This window comes from Neocloeon triangulifer, unplaced genomic scaffold, assembly GCF_031216515.1.
Source record: "Neocloeon triangulifer isolate White Clay Creek 2 clone unplaced genomic scaffold, ASM3121651v1 ptg000012l, whole genome shotgun sequence".
NCBI lineage: Eukaryota > Metazoa > Arthropoda > Insecta > Ephemeroptera > Baetidae > Neocloeon > Neocloeon triangulifer.
Genome location: NW_026775554.1, coordinates 19,893,171 through 19,915,297, shown reverse-complemented (window position 1 = coordinate 19,915,297; position 22,127 = coordinate 19,893,171). Strand labels below are relative to the sequence as shown.

At 37.1% G+C, this 22,127-nt stretch overlaps 1 protein-coding gene across 2 annotated transcripts; it reads left to right on the top strand.

Moving 5' to 3' along the window:
* Positions 1-476: 476 nt before the first annotated feature.
* Positions 477-21,791, top strand: LOC132196914 (serine/threonine-protein phosphatase 6 regulatory ankyrin repeat subunit A). Of its 2 annotated transcripts, none has more exons than XM_059619861.1 (25): positions 477-608; positions 8,018-8,119; positions 8,287-8,502; positions 9,557-9,658; positions 9,714-9,830; positions 11,697-11,897; positions 11,962-12,067; positions 12,700-12,995; positions 13,492-13,794; positions 14,107-14,364; positions 15,541-15,708; positions 16,117-16,365; positions 16,429-16,629; positions 16,952-17,300; positions 17,480-17,679; positions 17,739-17,936; positions 18,270-18,476; positions 18,541-18,672; positions 18,920-19,249; positions 19,425-19,634; positions 19,691-20,048; positions 20,167-20,390; positions 20,703-20,838; positions 20,898-21,026; positions 21,450-21,791. In XM_059619861.1, the coding sequence occupies exons 2-25, from the start codon at positions 8,027-8,029 to the stop codon at positions 21,695-21,697; spliced, it is 5,031 nt and encodes a 1,676-aa protein (XP_059475844.1). In that variant the 5' UTR covers positions 477-608; positions 8,018-8,026; the 3' UTR covers positions 21,698-21,791. The 2 variants fall into 2 exon arrangements, with proteins under 2 accessions (XP_059475844.1, XP_059475843.1); XM_059619860.1 differs by having other exon boundaries at positions 20,898-21,035.
* Positions 21,792-22,127: the final 336 nt, after the last annotated feature.

Sequence of the window (22,127 nt, the reverse complement as noted above, 5' to 3'; positions counted from 1 at the left end):
AATTTGATAGTATATTGAGAAAAAGTAATAAGGAGGGAACTCGAGGAATTTCTTGCACAGGTAAACTAACAACTTTTTTGATTCTTTCTTACTTGCTCGTCGGCGGCAGCAGAGCTGGGGTGGAGGGGTGGTCGGTCGGGGGTGGCACCAGGGAGCGCCAGCAACGGCGTCCGTCTCCAGGCCAGTTATGCGCCGGAGGGCGAGCGAGAACGACGACGGCCGCTGAGGCCGAAAGCAGCCGAGCGACGATGTGTGCGTGACTTTAACACAAGATGCAAGCGGGCGGCCGCCGCGCCGCCTCCAAGAAGGCCCCCGCCAAGAAGGACGAGGGCCCGGCGGCTGAGGGGGCGGCCGGCTCGGCCGCCCCCGCCGAGGCCCCCGGCGGCGCCGGCGACGCTGACAAGGGCGACGCCGGCGGCGCCACCTTTGCCACCGGCCGCCAGGCCAACGCGACGCCCAACCTCAAGGACATGGGCTTCAGGGTGCTCTCCCTGTGCCAAAAGGGCGAGTACCCTGCCGTCGACCAGCTGCTCAAAAACATCGACAAGCATTACCAGGCCAACCCGCCTGAAGATGGACTGCCCCCGCTAGCCGGAGTTCAAGATCCCGTAAGTCCTATTTTTCATTTTAAGATTTTTTATTGCATTGGTTTGGAAATGAAAAAAAATCCAAATTATTGGAAGGAGAAAATTGTAATTTTTGAGCTGAAAGGTTGCTTGTTATTTATTCATCGCGATTAATTGTTTTCCTAGAATGATTAGTTTATATAAAAATGATTAAATTCTGAGGGATCCTTTCAAGAATAATTTGAAAAAAAAGGTTTTTGAGTAAAAAAGTGAGGTGGAAACTGATTTGAATAATTAGTAAAGAAAGGTTAAGTTTACCTTATGAAAAAATCTCTTACAAAATAAAAATTGCATTAATTATTGCGTATTACACTTAATGATTGCATTTAAAAAAAAATACAAAATCATAAAAATAAACGAATTTATATTGAAAAAAAATCTATTTATTTTATAATAGTCAAGTAAATTAACAACAGTTCTCATAAGATTTAACTGAAACCAAGAAACTTTTAAATTTTTCATCAGAAAAGGTAAAATTTAAAAAAACCTTATGATTATTATAAATTTTTATGTTCAAATAAATAACAAATTCTTGAAAATGCATATTTTTTTTCGATTTCCTGTGACATTGTCACCTTCGGCAAATTTTCCCACCACTCGAAAATTGCACAAAATCGAACCTGGAGTGGGAAGAGTGTAAACAAGCGCTGTCCTTCCTTAACTTGGACTTTTGTTGGCACCGCAAGCAGTGGATGGAAAAGAAAGCCGCTCGGCGAGAGAGTGGCGTGACCTCGACTCCGGCTAATTATGCAGCACGTGCTCCATTTTCAATGGACTGATTCGCTCGCCTCCATTGAGAGCGTGAATAGGAAGTGAAAATAATACAACTTCCAGAAAAGTTTCAATGTAAACTATTTTAATTTTACATTATCTTAAATAAAAATTATATCATTTTGCAAATGGCAGTGAATTTGCCGCTCGAATAGAAATATTAAATTAAGAAACCGAATAAAAATAAGAACAGCTAATAAAAATTGGCTCCAAAAATTGGAATACATTTTCTGGAAAAAACGGAAAACAAATTTTGTAATTTATATGGTTTGCTTCTCAATTTCAAAGTAATACAAAATTTTATAAAAAAAAAATAACCATTTAGGTTAAGAACCTCTCACATTTGTGGAAATTCGCTTTGTTTATCGAATATGGTTCTTTCTGTGGGTGGTGGGAAGTGGATCGCAGGCCCATAGGATCGATTTCAAGCTCGCCGGCAACAAACTTCTTGTGCCTCTTTTCGGCTCTTGCACGAGAATTCTGTGATTTTTTGTTGCCTCTGTCTTGAATACACGACGGCTGTAAATTATTTTTCACAAACTTTTTTCGTCGAATTAAAAACTGCGTCTTTCTTTGGTGGGATTTCCACTCTGTCCTAAATACGGAGCGTCGGTTATTTGGCGAACGAAAGGCCTTGTGCCCAGTGGCCCCGTTTTCCGCCGCACAATTCCTTCTCTCAATCGTCGTCTTATTTCTCCACACAGAGATGCTAATCTCACGCACGCACCCCATACGGTCGAGACGGACGATTCACCCCCTCGTTCATGTCACCCCCTCCGGTGCTGCCGATTTCGCACAAACAAAACCCCCGACCATAAAAGAGGCTGCTGCGTGACCTGCGAAAATCAAATGAACAAAAGGTTGCATTAAAAGATTTAATCGAATCTGAGGTGAATATGAAATTTGAAATTCAAAAGGCTATTTAATAATATCAATGAATTTGATTAATACAAAAAATTAATTTAAAAAATGTAATTTTTCTTTTATTTAAAATTACTTTAAACGCTTTTTGCACATTGAAATTTGCAAATCAAGTTCAATACGAGTTTTTAACTCATTTTGTAACTTGTAACTTTTAATACCTTTAATTTTACAAAAAAAAAAAAAAAAAAAAAAATGATTGGAATTATAATGAAAAAACTTTACGGCAGAGACGAGTTTAAAAAAAGTCTTGACTAACAAAATATTATAATTTAATTTTTCCACTCCAATCATAAAATTTTTATAAATAATTCAACAATTAAAAATCACAGGGGGGGGGGGGAAGAGAGAATAAAAATTTAATTCGAATTAAAATTATTGAAATTTTGGAAACATGAATAACGTTTTGATTTTGAAAAAAGGCGTATGAACCTAAAATTATTAAAAAACTCTGTTACTAAAAGGTTTTGAAGAGAAAAATCTCAATAATTTTAATATAAAATATGGTTTATGGTTTCGAAAATGTATCAAACAGTAAATAAATAGTACCACTGTTTGCGACTACCTTTCATAAAAAAGACAAAAAAAGTTGATTTTTATAATACAAAGTATACAACCGGCACTGCTTGTTTGTCGCTCGGGTTGCCTACATGCTGAATGGCAGGCGCTCTCGTGAGTGCAAAACGTCTCATTATTTTCAATTTGACCCGTTTCTTTCTATATTCTCTCTCTTTCTCCATTTGTTCCTCTCGCTCGCTTAATTGTCGAGAAAATCTGCGGTGAAAGGATATTATTTGCATAAATTATCACTCGGCGGCGCAGCACTTGAGGCAACAAAAATAATTACGTATGCTGATGACGCCGTCAGATATTTTAATACAAAATAAATTAACCGCTTCTCGCTGCACGCGGCGCTCCGTAATAATAATTATGTGTGCGAGCTGCACTCTTAACCTCAAAAGTTAATTGGAACACGTCCACACACGACGCTTAACTTTGTATGTATGTTTAATTACAATTAAAAATTTCCAATTCCAATTTAGTGTTCACTTTAAATAAATTACATAATTTTTTTATTTCACTTGACTATAGCAAATAGTTGCAACTATAATAAGGAATAATTAAGAAGTGAGGATTTAATTGGAGTTGCTTCAAGCATCCAGTTTTTTAACTTAATGAATAGCTAATTTGTACACGGTCTATTAAGGGATACCTCAGATCAATTAAGGGTTTAAATATATCCCCATGAGCTTGTACTTTACAGGGTCACAATTACATCTTTTTTTCAGAGAACGTCTTTGATCAATGTCAATAATCAAACGATTTTAAACAATTAAAACTAATTAGCACTGTTTCTTATAACACTTTTCAATAAGTTTTTCTCTTAAATTTAACTATAAAAAAAATTTAAATTTTTAAAGTAAATTAATGTTACTTGAGTGACGTAAGATTATAAGTTGTCACTAAAACAAAAATTTTAACTCTTGTACAGATATAAATTGGTTTTAAGTATCAGAGTTAAAATATTGATAAATTAATAATTATAGTAATTTAGAAAATATATAGTTAATTAATTGCAAAATAAAAAAAAATTTGACATAAGAAAAACAATAATATGTGTATCAAAGATCGCAACATAATTTCAGGGCAACTTTATTTATTTTGGTAGAAGCGAAACCCTGTTTACAAAACGTTTGATCGAGTCTCCTTGGAAATTGCGCGGAAGCTAAGAGTCGAGCGAGAAAATTTCCGTGTGTTAAAAATAAAAAGCGAGTGCTCCAAAAAGGCCGGTTCGTTCGTTGGTTCGCTCGCTTGCTTGCTTGTGCTGGGAGATGTAGGCTAATCATATGGACGCCGGAGCAGATCCACTCACTATATACCATTGGAACTGCTGGATGGGGCTGCCGGCCGCCAGTCACGCACCCTGCCCGCCGATGTTGCACCCCAGACATGCAAATCACGCGCGAGAAAAAAAGAGAGAAAGACGCAAACCTCGCACACAAAGTACCGCGCACAAGAAGTAAATAAATGCCAAATACGCACGCAATTAAATTAGAGTTTTTGCAAAATTTGCAAGTTTGTAAATTTACAGTAATCTTGGTAATTTAGAAATATTCCTATTTCAATTGCATACTATTTCATTCTTCTGCAGATCATAATTTAACATTAAAATAAATCCAATTTTTGCAGAGTACAAAATGTTTTTTTAAACACATTTCTCTTACATGATTGATTGGTGGTGGGAACTTGACAATATATGCAAATAAAATATATATGAAATAAAAATCTAGTCAAGCAATATTCTAAAACATGAACAAAAATAGGCTCTTTAAATGTTATGGATAAATTTTTAAAATTAAGATATTTAATTATTTAATTGCTGACTAAAGATATATGGAGATAAAAACATAAAAATAAATTAAAAATATGATAATATTAAGCACATTAAGGTTAATTATGCATCAATGGTATTATTAAAGATTGAAACGTTTTGTAATTTATTGAAAATATAAATAATTATTTTATAATTGCTATTTAAACATATTATTTATTCTTAAATTTCAAAGGTTTTTGCAATTATGCATTGTTATATGTAATCAGATGTAATCATTATCATTTTCTTTAAAAAATTGTTTTCTCCTCTCCTCACTACTCTCCAAATAAATCAAACTAAACTCTTATAAAGATACATTGGCAACGAAAAATTTACATGAAAATAAATATTTCTTTTTTTTTGAAGAAAGAAATTTCAGTCTTGAGATTTGTTTGAATTAGTAAGTATGCTCCAGTCGTGATTTTGATATGTATATTCGCAAAATAATTCCTAAACCTCCCCAGAAAAATGTTTGCTTTTCATTATTTCTATTAAGATTGAATGCTGCGTATTTTTTATAATGCTCTTTTAAACTTACAATTTAGAATTTATCTTACTTGGTTTCAAATTCGCTGTTAAATTTGATCTGATTCTCCACTTTCTCACCCAAAAATAAAATGGGTCTTTGCGATAAAAATTCGGTCATTAGAAACGATAATTGGTGAAAATGCACCTGCGACTTATGCGAAGGAGGGTCACATGACGTTTTTCTTGTACTTACGTGGGTAGACCTGTACATTCTTCATTCAGATTGCGTGTTAAGATCTCGCGATCTGATCTGGGCCGAGACAAAGCGAGAGAAAAACGCGCCCTTTCATTTGGCTCTGCGGCAATTATAGAGTTGCTGGCCGGGGGTGGCCCATTGGGCAACAGGGTGCAATCATTTCGGCTTCAAAGGGACGCAGAAAAAAAGTCAAGAGGGGTTGCAAGTTTTTGCCCAATGAGATGACATGCGGAATTGCTTTATTTACACAAAGGGAGAAAATAAAATTGATTCGTGGAAGTTTCACAAAACGTGCAAATCAAGGAAAGAGGTTAGATTTAAGTAGGAGATAAAAGAGTAATTTGCGGTTTTGTATTGCATTTTTTTTCGCCCTGCCGCGGCCAATTAAGCGCGAACGTCATCTTTGCGACGTGGTCGATTTTCGGTAGTTAGCCGGCGTTTCATTTACCCACTCCCCGTAAAATGTACTGGCGTGGCCCTGTTTGGAACTTTCCACACACGCTCTCGCGCGCGCCGATCTGATAAGGACGCAGGCAGGGTCAAGACACAAGCATTTCCAGGTCGCGCAGATAAAAAGCGGCGAGCGAACGAGCATTCGCTGATCGCCCCACTGACCGTGAAGTGGCAGAAACAAACAACCAACACACACGACTCGAAACATAGGGATGCTATTTTCGGAAATTGCCTGCATCGCGCGGTGTTTCCGAAGGAGTTATTGCTTCTCCGCTACAGGACGATACCGACCCTCACAAGAATTTGTGGCTTGTAAGCCGCGAAATTGCTTTCCGATTAATAAAAATAAAATATTTACATTCAATTGCGCTAAATAATATTAGATTTATCAAGGTTGATCAATTTAAATGTAAAATTTTCAAGTTGTTCGTAGGGTTTTTCTTCATTTTAAGAAATAACAAAGCTATACAAAGATAAGAAGATATTCAATAAAAATTTCTTCGTTTGTGATTTTCTTTCTAAATTTTTAACATAATTTATTTACTTGTAGCTCATATTTTGCAAATTTACGGTGTGAAATTCTTTATAAAGACAAATTAATATTAATAATTATAAATTAATTAGCTCGATTGTTCAACTAAATCAACCTAAATCAAAATGAAGGTTTTTATCAAAGTTTAGTTTTTAATAATATTGCTTTTATTTTATATTATAAAAGAAATCGTTAAGATCTCGTTGTCGATTGCATGGAAATGTGAAAGTTGATAGAGGAGGCGGCATTGTTGTGTGCAATAGAATTGGCATGAAGGGCGAGCAAACAAGAAAATTTCCATATTTCCGTCGCAGAATACATGCAAACGAGTAGCCACAAAAGTACGTAGTACTTCCAAATGCACTCTAAGGGACACAAAGTAAAACAACACAATAGAAATCAATGCTGAATTGTGCTGAGAGAACCAGTCAAGGATTATATATATCGCATTAAGTTTTTGCTGTTTAAAGAAAGGTCCAGATTTTTATTTTTATTGAAATAGCAGTTAAAAAAATGATAGTACAAAGAAAAGTTTTTAGTTTATTTTATTATAAAACCAATATTAAATTTTAATTTAGTCAGCCAGTAAATTATTAATTTATTAAAAGCTTAAGTAAACTATTCTTTACTTAATTAAATAATTACATAAAAATTTCCTTTTCGGGGCGATCGAAACAAAATTTTCAGATTCTCAGGAATGAGTTTTTGGAGCGTATGTTAATAGAAGGAACGCACGCGGCGACTTCTTAATCGCGTGGACAAGGAACGCGCAATAGAACGAGAGCATAATTATCAAGAGAAAGCCTAATCGCGCGCGTGGCGGGTCCATTTTTTTCCGTATTATTTCTGTCGGCGGCGAAACAAGATAGGCCCCCGAATATGTAGGTTAAAGAAAGGAAAAGAGAGAAAGCGTTTCCGTGACCTGGCGAACCCACAAGTGGCCGCACCGCCGACGCCGCTTCCTCTCTAATTTCGCCGTTCAAATCGGGAAATCTCACCCAAACGAGCCGTAGCGTCTGAAAATTTACAAAAAGTTTAATCGCAGAAGTGAAAGTGGGCTAATGTTTCGCTCGACGCGAGAATGATATAATTAATCTCGCAGCGCGTCCCGCGGAGATTGATTGGCTTCGGCCATGCATGCAAAAAATAAACCACCCCCGACGGACAGAGGTGAATTTAAATAATAAAGACCCGACGTTCATTTCTCATAAGAGCCTTTTGTAGCTTTTAATTTGCGTCTCTAGAAAAAAAGGTGATGGACGACGCAGCAATCAGAGAAAAGAGGTCACAAACGTGAGCATAGGTATATTTTTCAAAGAGGGTTAAATTTACATTACCAAGCTTACAAATATGAATTCTCTTCATTATGAAGATTAAAAAGACACCCCACATGATATAATTTCAATCAAATTACATCTTAAATCTTATCATCTTTCAGGGTTCAGGGTAAATATAAGTCGACCCTGAATATGCAATAATGACGTTTCAGCTCAAAAATACTTTTTATCCTAACAGAAATTTTCAAATTCATCAGAATATGGAGTATTTTAGGGATACTGGTTTTTGCCATGTCCCACCCTGAGTGCAGGTGACTTTCAGGGTATGCTTTATTCTAGATCAATGGGATGACGCCGCTGATGTACGCGGTCAAGGACAACCGGACCTCGCTTGTTGACAAACTGATCGACATGGGCGTCGACCTGTCCGCGCGAAACCACGTGAGTAGCAACCTCCGACCTGTTGCCCCTCCCCTTACCCTGAAAATTAAAAGCTCTCGAGCTAACCTGAAACACTAAAATAAAATCAAAACGATAAATTTAACAAAAAGGTGAGTGGAATAAAGCAAGCATGAGCGTGTGTCGTGTGTGTGTTTTTCTCGGAGCAGAAGCCGCGCACAAAGGGCATGATGCGCTGGCAGAAGCTGTTCGCCCTGAAGAAGGGTCTGGACGAGCCGACGGCCATCAACGAGTACTACAACAACAACCAAGCCATGAAGCTGTTGCTTGTGCCGAAGACGGGTGCTGCGGGCGGCGAAAAGAAGGCCACCAGCCCCGGCGCCTCGGCCAGGAGGAAACGTGGCGACGACGAACCAAACCTTTTGGTCAGTCCCTTACTCGCCCCTCACCTGCACCCCCTACCCTTCGGCGGGACAAAATTTATATAACTTTGTGTGTGTCTGCAATTGTTGAACTGTTGATTTTGCAAGCACCAATCATTAACTTTTCGCAGTGATCAAAATAAATTACCGTTTTTTTTCTGAAATTAGTCTTCAGGTGGTGTTGCAATTAGTTAAAGGGTATAAAACCTTTTGGAAAATAGTTTTTTAATATGGTAATTTTTTCAATTTAGTAAAGTTTCTAAGTCTTAAAGAAAAATGTTTGATTTTCTAAGTATAATTTTGTACTTATATCTTTCAAACTAATTTGTCTTGGCTGAAATGAATTTTTTTTTTAGCTGGAAATTTTGAAAACATAAATGTCTAGTTTTTACTCTATATTGGCTTGATATAAAATCAACAAAGAGTTTTGTTTAGTTAGAATATCCGGCATTTTAATAGACAGCACCCCCGTGGGGGAAGTAATTTGATTGACGGCCAAGCGATCAGTTTATTCGTTTCTGTCAAAACAAACCCGCCCTGATTAACGAATCATCCTGCTATTAATTTTTGTTTTGCATCTCATTTTTCATTCATCCCTTGAAGGGCGTGGTTTGCACTTGAATTTACCTCTGACAAATTTCCTGCGCCTTTATTACCAATTTTGGGCGCGCAAATAAATCACGGCAAATTATCGTTTGCTGGCCGTCGATCAATCAATCAATCACCTGCTAATTTGATCAGAAGTGCACTCGCCTATTATTAGTTATTTAATTCGGCACGCGACTAAATTAGAACTCTGCACGGCTGTAGTAAATAATAATGTAATTCAAAAACTTTGATTGCATTTTGTGTGTAGCAAAGAACTTTCGCACCTCAAGCTAAAAATTTTAAACCATGTTTAAACAAACGTCCCGATAAACACAGACAAATATTTAAAAAATGAACCAAGCCCCATTTTCCTCAAAGTGTGTTTTTCAGCTTTTGCGAATGTGTGTGTTTTTTCTGGAGAAATTGAATTAGGAAATGTCGATTTTGACGATTCTCGGCTTCCTTTCAGGACAACCTGACGGTCATCCACATCGCGGCCACATACTCGCGCGAGGACGTGGTCAAACTGCTGTGTTCCAAGAAGGCCATTGACCTGACTGCAACTGGAGGAGTATGACCGCAGCCGACATTTAAGAAACACCGTTTTAACTTTTGAAAATTTCCAGAAACTCCAACAAACGTGTGTTCACATGGTGGCTGGCAGGATGACCAGCACGGCCACAAACATTGCCAAAGTGATCCTCAACGTTGCACCTAAGGAGATCAGACTCAAGCAGGACATGGTCAGTTAATTTTCTTTTTCATCCAATTTTTCACCATTAGAGGTGGAAATTTGATTTAATTTAATATTATAAAATCAGACCAGAATAAGATTGTTTCCATCTAATTTTGAAAGTTTAATCTTACTCGAATATATTTTTTTTTTTAAAAAAAATCCTACTTTTCCACAGACGCTAATAATTAATCTATCATACATTTACAAGAAGATTAAATTAAGTTTAATAACTTTTGGAATTTATTTAAACACTATTTTCATTGTTGAATTGGAAGGTTGACAAAATTTCGTGATTAGCGAAGAATTGGCGATAAAAATTTTTGCCTTCCGACAGAAATGTTTCTCCCAAAGACATTTTAAAGTCGTGGAAGATTTTGAACTTGATGACTAAAGTGTTTTATTTATTGAATAAAAGAAACGTCTCCAAATATTAAAATTCTGTTAGTTTTGTGAAAAGTTTTTCTATAACTCAATTGCAGAAAGGTAATTTAAAAAATGATAGAAGGAGCAAAAGATTTTAATTTTAAACATTTTTATTCTCATTCGAGAAGATATATTATCTAGTTTACAAATTAGATGAACCATCCTGAAGAGCTCTTTTTCGTCTGATTTCCGTTGGAACCGCAGTTTTTTCTTCCAATTTGTTTGAACAAGCGAGCGCATAGGGAGGAAAAGTGGTTTTTTCCGGTTTGATTGTTTTTGGCTGACACACGAGGGTAGTTTTGGGAAATGCAGCGAGCGGGTGGGAGATGAGAAGGGCTGCGCGCTTTAGGGCTGCTGCCTGTGTGTCTCGCGTGCTCGCAGTCAATATTAGTGGACATGCAGCGTGTTTGTTGTGCGGCACCAGCTGGTACAGGAGGCCCCCGAAGCCTCCGCGCGGCACCCCTCCGCGGATGCACGCCCCCGGCCGAAACCTCAAACTTTGCGTTTTACGCTCGAAAATTCCCATGTAGTAAATACTACGAACAGCGGCACCGAGCGCGCTTTTATTTTTGTAGCAAAACTATTGATTTGTCCTGAACTCATTGGTTGAGCTGAACTTTATAAAAATAACTTATAAAATAATATATAAAGAAATAATTAATAAAAATTTTGCCAAATTTTGGACTTACCATGATTTTTCCTTAGAAATTTTTGATATTCGAAAATATAGAAAAAGATAAAAAAGCAAAAAATAATTTGTCATTTTAAAATTTATATATATTTATTATTAAATATTATAATTGTTTAAGTTTCATTTCTTAATTTAATGTTGATTGTAAACAAAAATTAATTTATAAATTATCATTGATCATTAATTAAAAAGATTAAAAATTATAAAATAATTTAATCATTTTAATAATTTATTATGCATTTTTTGCTATGAAACTAATATTTATTTTGTAAACATTACACTGAATTTTTAATGTTTGACCAAAATAAACATTTGAAGGTTTTATTTTAAATTTGTTCATCTTCCTATTTTTGGACAAAATTTCTGTTTGCTTTATATTTCTGTATCTATAAGCGTGGTGGCGGCGCCGACAGAAAAGTAAATGTTCCACCCAAGCAAACTAACGGCAGTCGTGCGTGGCCATAAATAAGACGGGCACGTCCAAATACCTGCTCTTCATCGCTCTCCGCCTCGCATGAACCGATTTATTGCGTTTCCCTCCCCACCAAGCGAAATATATAAAAATCATTAAAATGAACTTTTGCCAAGACAAAGTGGGGCTCTTCACGATATTTCCTATTTGCTCCTGCATATTTAGAGGGAAAAAATTGCAAATAAATGTGCAATTTATTCATTTTGTATACTAATATTATGTCTTAGAAATTTATTAAATTTTTACCAAAGCGGGTCAACAAATAATTATAAAAAATTTATGGCTAGAATGGCAAAATTCCGCTCTTCCTGGCCATCGAAGCTGGCAATCAGTCCATGTGTCGCGAACTGCTGACCCACCTGGCGCTCGAGCAGCTCACGGTGATCAACGACCGCGGCGACTCGGCACTCCACCTGGCCGCCAGAAAAAAGGACGTTGAGGTTGCCAGGATTCTGGTCGAGTACGGCTCCGAAGTCGATGCCCAAAATGTATGTTTTATTTCAATAATTTTTTTTTTTAATATAATGCTTTTTAATTTGTACAATTTGGCAGTCTGAGGGGCAAACGGCCTTGCACATATCAGCTGACGTTGGCGACGACGCCATGGTCAAGTTCTTCTTCGCCGTCCGGGCGAGTGCTTCCATTATAGACAAACAAGGTAAAAATATGTTTCAGTTACTTCACATTTTGTTATTGTTTAGAGAAATGATATCATTCAATTGAGGCGAAGAAAAATTTATACAAAATAAATATATTAAATGATTAACTGGTCATTTCCTAAGTAAGAAAGATTATTTTATATTAATGTTATAAATGCAGTTGCCAAATAATTATTCCAACGTACAACTAGCGGTATTTCATTTAATAAAATAAATACTCATCAAATTCAAATTTACACTGCATTAATTTGTTTATATCATGTAGGATTAGGATTGCTGATATTTAGAAGCTCTATTAATAACTGCAGGCACAATTATGTTCCACTTTTGTATATATCGTATATGTCAATTCCAATTGCAAAAGAGTGTATAAATTTTCTTACAAACTCTCTACTGTTTCAATTTTTTAATCACCATGAAAAACGAACGAAATATCAATATGATATATTTTTACACAGCAATAGTATCATTAATATTTATAATTTCTTTATGCAAACTCAATCGAGTGTACAACTTACAATTAAATTAACTTTATAGTATCAACAATTTTTAATTCTGTCAGTTCTTCTCCTCGCCGTCCTACACCTCCGTTTTTTTTCGCTTTGCTTATTTTATTCTAAACTTTTTGTAGACCGGACGCCGATGCACTTGGCCGCTGAGCGGGGCCACGCCAGTATCATCGAGGTTCTGGTGGACAAGTTCAAAGCGTCCATCTGGGAGCGCACCAAGGACGGCAGCACCCTGATGCACATCGCGTCCCTGAACGGGCACGCCGAGTGCGCCACGATGCTCTTCAAAAAGGGCGTCTACCTGCAGATGCCAAACAAGAAGGGCGCGCGCAGCATCCACACGGCCGCGCGCTACGGCCACGTCGGCATCATCAGCACCCTGCTCAACAAGGGCGAGAAGGTTGACGTCAGGACAAATGTGAGTACCTTTGAATGTTTAAAAAAAAGCAGTTTGTTTTATTTTTACATCTCTTTTACAATAACTACAACTATATATAAAAAAATTATTCATAATTTTATATTATTCTTTTATATAATTATTTAATTTTTTAACATTATTAATATTTTTAACTTTTTTTATCATAGTTTAATTACTTTATAAAATTGAATAACTCTTTTAAATAGATACACATATTATTTTATATATTTAAAACTAAATATACCTGGTAGTCTAACAGGAAATGAAAATGTTACAAAATGTAAAATCCACTTTAATCAAGGATGAACTCTACTTAATTTATTAAATTTAAAGCATTATTTGTTTAATTGAACTTCTTACTAAAATTTTCTTCGATTAATTCTGATTTAAAATTTTAATATTAACATTAAATAGACCGAGTCTTGGTCTAACAAATTATAAACGATCAATGGTGGCTAATAATATGTATTTTTCAATTATCAATTATTATGACTAGGACAACTACACGCCGCTTCACATTGCCGTCGAGTCGGGCAAACCAGCGTCGGTGGAGACGTTGCTCGGTTTTGGTGCCGAGGTGCACGTCAAAGGTGGCACCCTGCTCGAGACGCCGCTGCACATCGCGGCTAGAGTAAAGGACGGTGACCGGTGCGCCCTGATGCTTTTGAAATCAGGGGCCGGCGCCAATGTGCCCACCGACGACGGCCAGACACCGGTGCACGTCGCGGCGAAATCTGGCAACCTGGCCACTTTGCTGCTGCTGCTCGAGGACAACGGCGACCCTTTGAGGACTTCCAAAGTCAGTATTTTTTTTTAATTTCCTTTTCAATTTTCGAGTAAAGATTGGTTTGTTTTTGTACATCATTAAAGAAATTTAGTTTATCTTTGTGTAAATTGTCAATTTTCACAACTTTCCTTGATTTTTGTAGTAAAAGTTTCAAAATTTCATGAAATTATTTTGTTTGCAGTTCATATAAATTAACTTTTTTCTATAAAAATCGAAACAGTCTGTCATTTAATAGTTAGTGAAAATTGAAGAAATAGTCTTTATTTTTATTTAAGTTGATAATGAAAGGGTGCCAATTATATATAAAATCACTTTTTAATACAGATTGGCGAGACGCCGTTGCACCTGGCGTGTCGTGGGTCCCGCGCGGACGTGGTGCGACACCTGATCACCTTTGTCACGGCCACCAAGGGCAAGTCGGTGGCCATGCAATATGTGAACGCCGTGAGCGACGAAGGCGCCGGCGCCATCCACTACGCGGCGCAGGTGACCAAGAAGGAGGTCGAGAAACCCATGGAGGACCGAGAGGTCATCAGGTTACTCCTTGAGAGTGGCGCCGACACCACGCAGACCACCAAAACGGTCAGTTTTTTTTTCAAAATGAATTTTCGTTTTTTATGTGTCTATTTGTACAATTCTGTTAAATATCTGTGTACATTATTTTTTTTAAAGATTTTTTTTTTTCAAAAAGGTAGGATTCCTGTGTATAGAAGTAGTATCTTGTGTGTGACTTTCTTTCTCTTCCCGTTACAAAAAGACAAATTTTTCCACTTTGTTTCCTTTTTATGTGAAAAAAAAAAAAAAACAGAAACGATACTACTTTTGGATTATTTATATCTAATTGTAAAATGTGTATTTGTTTTGACTCATTTTGTGTGCGACCCGGCCAACAGAAGAACCACGACGTAAGACCCAAAAAACTGCTCTCATTCCACAAACAATTCACTAAATACTCTCTTCTACAGTCGAACTATTTCAACACACACACGTTTCCTATATTGAAAAAATATAACACTTTTTCACACTAACTTCAGTGCATGTACTCATGTTTGTATTTTTGTGTAAGGCACTAATGCTTTTATGAAAGATTTTTTTGTTTCATTTTGAACAGCTGGTGGTAAAAATTTTGCATTTTGCTTCGGAACTTTGTGCCTGCCATTTGATAAATAAGCGATTGAAAGCAAAACAGTGATAAAATTTTTTATTTTTCAAGTAGATAAGTATAAAGAGCAGTGAAATATTAGCAAGTAGAGCTTGTCAACAAATTTAATTTAAATTTTTTTTTGGAAATTTTTGAAAACAATATAAATGCCATTTAATCCTCAAATTATCCATAAACTAGCTATTGATACGCAGAAAATTCTTTAAAGTCAAATTCAAATCTGATTTCTAAGTTCTTGCAATTAAATTATAAAAAAAGGTGACAAGTATTGTAACAACATTTGAAGTAAAGTGTTCTAAATCACCTTTTCTTCTCTCTTATTTCAAATTAAGTCCCAATCTATGGAGTAATTATAAATTATTTTAAGATTTACTTATTAATTTTGCATCTAATTTACTATTTATCCATTCCAAACATTAGTTAGCTTTATGAGAGTCATTTTATTTAAAGCTAGATTGTCTAGATTGACGAATTAAAAATTGTCATCTTAATAAGCTTCTGGTAAAGCATTGAGAGCGCACCAGTAGAGTAAAAGTGACCAATTGGCCTATAATTTTAAATTTGGATCTTTCGGGGCTGACTTTGCTTTTCTTCAGACGCAAGAAACGGCGTTTCACTACTGCGCGCACGCCGGCAACAACGACGTCCTTTGCGAGATGATTTCGCATCTCTCGCAGACTGAAGTGCAGAAGGCGCTCAACCGACAGACTGACAAGGGCTGGACGCCACTGCTCATCGCCTGTTACCACGGACATATGGAACTGGTAAATATTTAAAACACAAATCATTGCAAAATTAGCTAGAACGCTGCGTATATTGTGTTATAAGATAAATCAAAAAAATTATATTAATAATGATTTAAATACATATTTTAAGTTTATTTACTTTATTTAAATTATATAAATATTTTTATTAAATTTGTCGTTTTTGTAAGTCAAGCAATTTTATTGTTTGTTTTAAATTATTTTATACAATCCTTTTTAATTTTAAATTTTTAGTCATTTTATTTATTTAAAAAACTTAATTATATATTTTTTTAATTATTTTTAATCAAATTAAAATCTTGTAAGTTTGATTAATCTTTTCGTCAGTCTCTTTAACTTTTTTCCTACTTTTAAGCACTTTTAAGTTTACAAATTTTGTTATTCAACTATTAAATACAATTTTTCCAGGTTCATACCTTGCTTGCCAATCACGCGAGGGTGGACGTTTTCGATCTGGAGGGTCGCTCGGCGCTGCACTTGGCCGCTGAGCACGGCTATATCAATGTGTGTGATGCCCTTTTGCAGCACAAGGCGTTCATCAACAGCAAGTCGCGAATCGGCTACACTGCCCTTCACATGGCTGCGCAGAATGGCTACACCCAGTTGGTCAAGTCGCTCATCAAGGACCACGGCGCCGTCATTGACGTCCTGACTTTGGTAAAATTGATCACTATTTTTAAATTTCACCCTCAGAGCTAAAGGGCGAATTCTCTATTGCAGAAAAAGCAAACGCCTCTTCATTTAGCGGCCTCGGACGGCCAACTCGAGGTTTGTCGACTGCTCTTGGAACTCGGCGCCAGCATCGACGCCACCGACGAACTTGGCCAAAAGCCCATCCACGTCGCCGCGCAGAACAATTACTCGGCCGTCGTTGCACTTTTCCTTCAGAAACACCCTCAACTTGTTGGTGCCAACACCAAGGTTAGTAAATATTGAAGATTTATTAAAAAATAGAGGCTATTTTTTGTTGAAAAATGTGATTTTTTTTCCACCAGTTAGGTGATTTGACACAATTAAAAAATAATGTAGTTCTAATTTTTTCATAAAAAATGGCAATTTGAATCTTTTAGCTCATATTTAGCAAATAATTATATCTACTTTCAATGAAAAAGATACTTGTGCGAGTATCGTGCGCAAAAAATACATGATTCTATATATAATTACATACTTAATCATTATATTTTTTATAATTTACGTACGTGAAATTGTCTGAATTTGAATTAAAATTTAATTTAACTTGCAGGACGGAAACACCTGCGCGCACATCGCTGCAATGAGAGGCTCGGTCCGTGTGATCGAGGAGCTGATGAAGTTCGATCGTCAGGGTGTGATTTCTGCAAGAAACAGAGTCACAGAGGCCACCGCTCTCCAACTGGCTGCCGAGGGTGGTCATGCTGAGGTTGTCAAAGTTTTGGTCAAAGCCGGCGCTTCTCCCATTGAGGAGAACAAAGCTGGTTTGACGGCCGTCCACTTGGCCGCCCAGAATGGCCACACGGCCGCCCTCGATGTGTTCGCCACCTCCAACCTCAGGGTCAACAGCAAGAAACTCGGCGTCACCGCTCTCCACGTTGCTGCTTACTTCGGACAAGCAGGTACTTAAATTTTCCATGAACAAAATTAAAACGTTTTTCAAAATCTTAATTACTTTGAAACTTATGACAAAAATTTTGAATACTGAAGAATATTTTTTTATAGTTATTAGGCAAAATTTAATTAAATGTAATTTTTGTGTTTGTAAAAATGGAAAAATAATTTTAATTTTTTGTTTAAGATACGCTGCGCGAGTTATTGGCTCACGTGCCTGGAACTGTCAAATCTGAGGCGCCTAGTGGTGAGGGTCTGGTCGAGGAGCTCGGCTCGGAGTCAGGAATGACGCCGCTCCACCTTGCCGCCTACTCAGGCAATGAAGGCGTCGTCCGGCTGCTCCTCAACTCGGCCGGTGTACAGGTCGAGACGGCCACCACCGAAAACGTTAGTTTCTTTTTTTTTATTGTAAATTAGATTTTGAAAATGCAATTAAATTGACCCAGGGCTACAACCCACTTCATCTGGCCTGTTTCGGTGGACACATTGCGGTGGTCGGTCTGTTACTCAGCAGAGCGGCCGATTTGCTTCCTAGTACAGACAAACATGGCAAGACTGGTCTTCACATAGCCGCCATGCACGGCCACTACGGCATGGTTGAGGTGTTGCTTGGTCAGGGCTCCGAAATCAATGCTACTGACAGGGTAATTATAATTATTTATTTAAAGTTGTAAAATATTTAAAAAGAATAAACACAAATTTAATTGGTTGCTTTTAAAGAAGTTAATAATTTTAATTATACTAAATTTGAAAAAAAAATATAAGTTAAGTTTTCTTTTTTTATATTGTTTTGTACCCAACCATTTTAGAGCAGGAATTGCCTTTATTATGCACAAAAGGCTTGCTGATCTTTCATCAAAAAACAAATTCAAGTTTTCAATGAATTTTGCTGAAATAATTAAACAAAAATCTAATTTTTTTTTTCAAATTACTCTTAAATCATTTATATTCCTAAATTAATTTTTGTAAATTATAAGAATGGCTGGACTCCTCTCCACTACGCATCACGAGCCGGTTGCTACGACGTTGTGGTCCTTTTGACTGACAGCGGCGCCTCTCCAAAGGCCGAGACCAACTATGGCAGTGCCCCAATCTGGTTCGCCGCCTCCGAGGGTCACTACGACGTCCTCTACTACCTCATGCACCGAGAGCATGACACCTACGCGCTAATGGAGGACAAGAGGGTTTGAATTTGAAACCTTGTATCTTTTGGAAATATTGCTAAATTATATATTTTATTATCAACAGTTTGTGTACAATCTGATGGTGTGCAGTAAAAACCACAACAACCGGCCCATCGAGGAGTTTGTGTTGGTGTCGCCGGCCCCAGTGGACGCGGCAGCAAAGCTCTCAGCCATTCTCATCAACCTTTCCCAAAAGGTTTGATATTTTTTAATTAGCATTGCCATTGCAAAGGCTACTAAAAACAAAAAATATTCTATGTTTTCATATCTTTCTTATAATTTAAATAATAGATATAATAATAAAAGTCCAAATAAGTATTCATATAAATATTTTTCCCAGAAAATTACTTTTCCGCCGCTCTGTTTTAAATCATTTTGGTAAATTTAATTTTCTCAATCATGATTTTTATATGGAGAGTTCAATGGTGGTGTTTTTTTTCCAGGAAAAAGAACGTGCCAAAGATTTAATCGCAGCAGGCAAGCAGTGTGAGGCGATGGCCACAGAGCTGCTGGCGCTCGCTGCCGGCGCCGACTCGGCTGGCAAAATTCTCAACGCCACCGACAGACGCAACGTAGAGTTTCTAGAGGTGCTCATCGAGAACGAGCAGAAAGAGGTGATTGCACACACAGTTGTCCAGAGGTACCTGCAGGAGCTGTGGCACGGCTCTCTGCAATGGGCCTCTTGGCGAACTATGCTCCTCTTTGCAGCCTTCATCTTCTGCCCACCCGTCTGGATGGTCTTTTCCCTGCCCCTAGGCCACAGGTTTAATAAGGTGAGTCAATTCATTTCTTTTAATTATTAGAAAGCAAGAAAAATGTTAAATTTTTTCAATTATAAATTATAATTTTACTTTTTGTTGTAATCTGTCCTTGGGAAGTTTTCCGTGAAAAATATATAATTGCATTTTTTTTTAAATTTTAAAATACTTATGATTCAATTTCTTACAGATTCCCATAATTAAGTTCATGTCGTACCTGACGTCGCACATATACATGATGTTCCTGCTAACGCTGGTCGCCATCACCCCTTTATACCCTGTGGTCAGAGCAACCCTTTTGCCCTACTGGTATGAGTGGACGCTGCTTGTGTGGTTGTCAGGGTTGCTACTCTTCGAGTTGACCAACCCCAGCGATAAGAGCGGTCTTGGCTGGATTAAAGTATATTTTATTCTTAAAAATATCCCAGAATTTTAAACCATGATTTTATCCTTCAGGTCACAGTGTTGGTGTTTGGGGTTTTCGGGGTGGCGTTCCACTTGATGGGGCTGTTGATCGCGCGCCCCTACTGGCCCACCCTGATGTACCTGCGCAACCAACTGTTTGCGATCGCCTTCCTGCTCGCCGCCGTGCAGATCCTCGACTTCCTTAGCTTCCACTACCTGTTCGGCCCCTGGGCCATCATCATCGGCAACCTGATGAAGGACCTGGCGCGCTTCCTTGCCGTCCTCTGCATTTTCGTGTTCGGCTTCTGCGGTTGCGTAGTTGCGCTGAATCAACCTTTTCGCAATCAAACGCCCGAGGAGATCAAGAAGAACCAGCGACCCATCGCTTACACGGGACCATTCTCAGAGGGTACTTTTTAAATTACATATAAAAATTATTTTTTATTTATATTTTATTAAAAAGAACAAATATTTATTTTTTTACTTTGCTGAAAAATTTAATAAAAATATAAAATTTTTAATTTCAGTTAAGCTGAATCCAATAAGTGCCTTCGAAAAGCTTTTCTTCGCTGTGTTTGGCCTGACCAACTGGGACAACCTTCAGATCAAAGCAATGGACAAAAAGTTCGAGCAGCCAGAGTGGACGAGCATCCTCTTCAAACTCGTCTTCGGAACGTACCTGCTCGTGTCAGTTGTGGTGCTGATCAACCTGCTCATTGCTATGATGTCAGACACTTACCAACGCATCCAAGTATGTTATTTGATTTTTTTTTTTTAAATAACTAACGTTTCTTGCAATTAAATTGTATTCTAAAATACCTTTATTCTATTAACTTTGATTGATAAGGTATTGATAAAAAATATTTAAAAAAATCCTGTAGTTTTTTTCAAAATAATACTTACACATGGTAATTCAATTTTCAATTTAAAATAAATCTGAAATGCTACTAAATTTTGAAATTAATAAGATAAGAGCTTGAACCTTGATCTCTTCACTGATTTACTCAAATACCATTGCAATTAATTGTAATTTAAATTAAAATAATAATAATTTCTTATTTAGGCGCAATCTGACATCGAGTGGAAGTACGGTCTTGCCAAACTCATTCGCCACATGCATCGCACCAACACTGCACCTTCGCCCCTCAACTTGGTCACCACATGGTTCATTTATATCCTGCGCTTCTGCAAGACGAAACGTAATTGAACCAAAAATTATAGTTAAAATATTGATAAATGATTTCATTTTTAATTTTAGTCAAAAGGAGAAAAAGACCGAGTTTGGTCGAGATGGTCAGCATGCAGCGCAACCGTATGTCGGCGCGCTCCAAAGTGGCCGCTAAGTGGCTGTCTAAGGTCAAGAAAGTTCAGGTTCAACCGAGAGCAGGTAGGAAAGGTAACTCACTTTTGCGCACCAGCCAAACACAAAAACGCAGCGACCTCACCATCCTCACAGCTCTCACCGCAGAGTAAAGTAGAAATCAAACACCCTCTTCTTATTCAACCTATTATGTAGTGTCGTCGAAAAGAAAAACGCATTTTCTGTTTGAAAAAAATTGCCACTTTTAACATACAACCCAGGCCAAAGAGCTACTGGTAGTATTTTATGCTACACCACTTTATTTTTAGACGGAGTTTTATATATTTACAAAAAACACAGTTAATTTTCAAGTAAAAATAGTTCAAACAATGTAAAGTTAGTTTCTGACAGTACCGAGCAATGAGTAATTAGCCCACTGAGAACCACACTGAATTAAAATTGTCTATTGCTGATTATAAAGAATTTTTCTAAAATTATAATTTTTTCCAGACTCTACTGCTTTGAGTGTGGCCCCAATCAGCCCTCTTGGCTCGCAGTTGAGCTTCAACAACCAGCAGCGCATCGAAAGCGTAGCCGACTGGGAGACGATTGCCAAGAAGTACCGCGCAATCATGTGGCCCGAGGAAGAGGAGCATGCGGCGGCCGCCGACAAAGCAGGCGGCCACAGACCACCCTCGGCCTCCCACCAGAAGGTCAACGAGCAGCAGTCGGGGACACAAGCAGCCCCCACCGGTTAACAGCAAAAACTTTTTCAATGATTCTTCCTCTTGTGCTAGTTTTGATGAAATTTTAGTTTCATCTTGATCGTCCGTCTCTTCTCTAAAAACTTGTGTACAATCAACAAATTACATGTGTAAATTAAAATGTGAACTTAAGTTTCCCATTGTTTATGAATAATCAAAGAATGTTTAACATTTTCAGATGTTTTAAATAAAAAACTCTGACAATAATCGGAGTTTCATTCCACATTAAAAATGAAATTGTAATTAGCATGAGATTTTAGTCATTGATTAATATTTAAAAAAGTTGCTAAACAATTTACCTGTCACAAGGTTTATTTCAAATTAAGATTTCGTCCAAATTCAAAGTAGTCATAATTGATCCTCAACATGACATTTATAGCGATTTAAAGTGTGATGGTCAAGTAAATACCAGATTAAAAATATT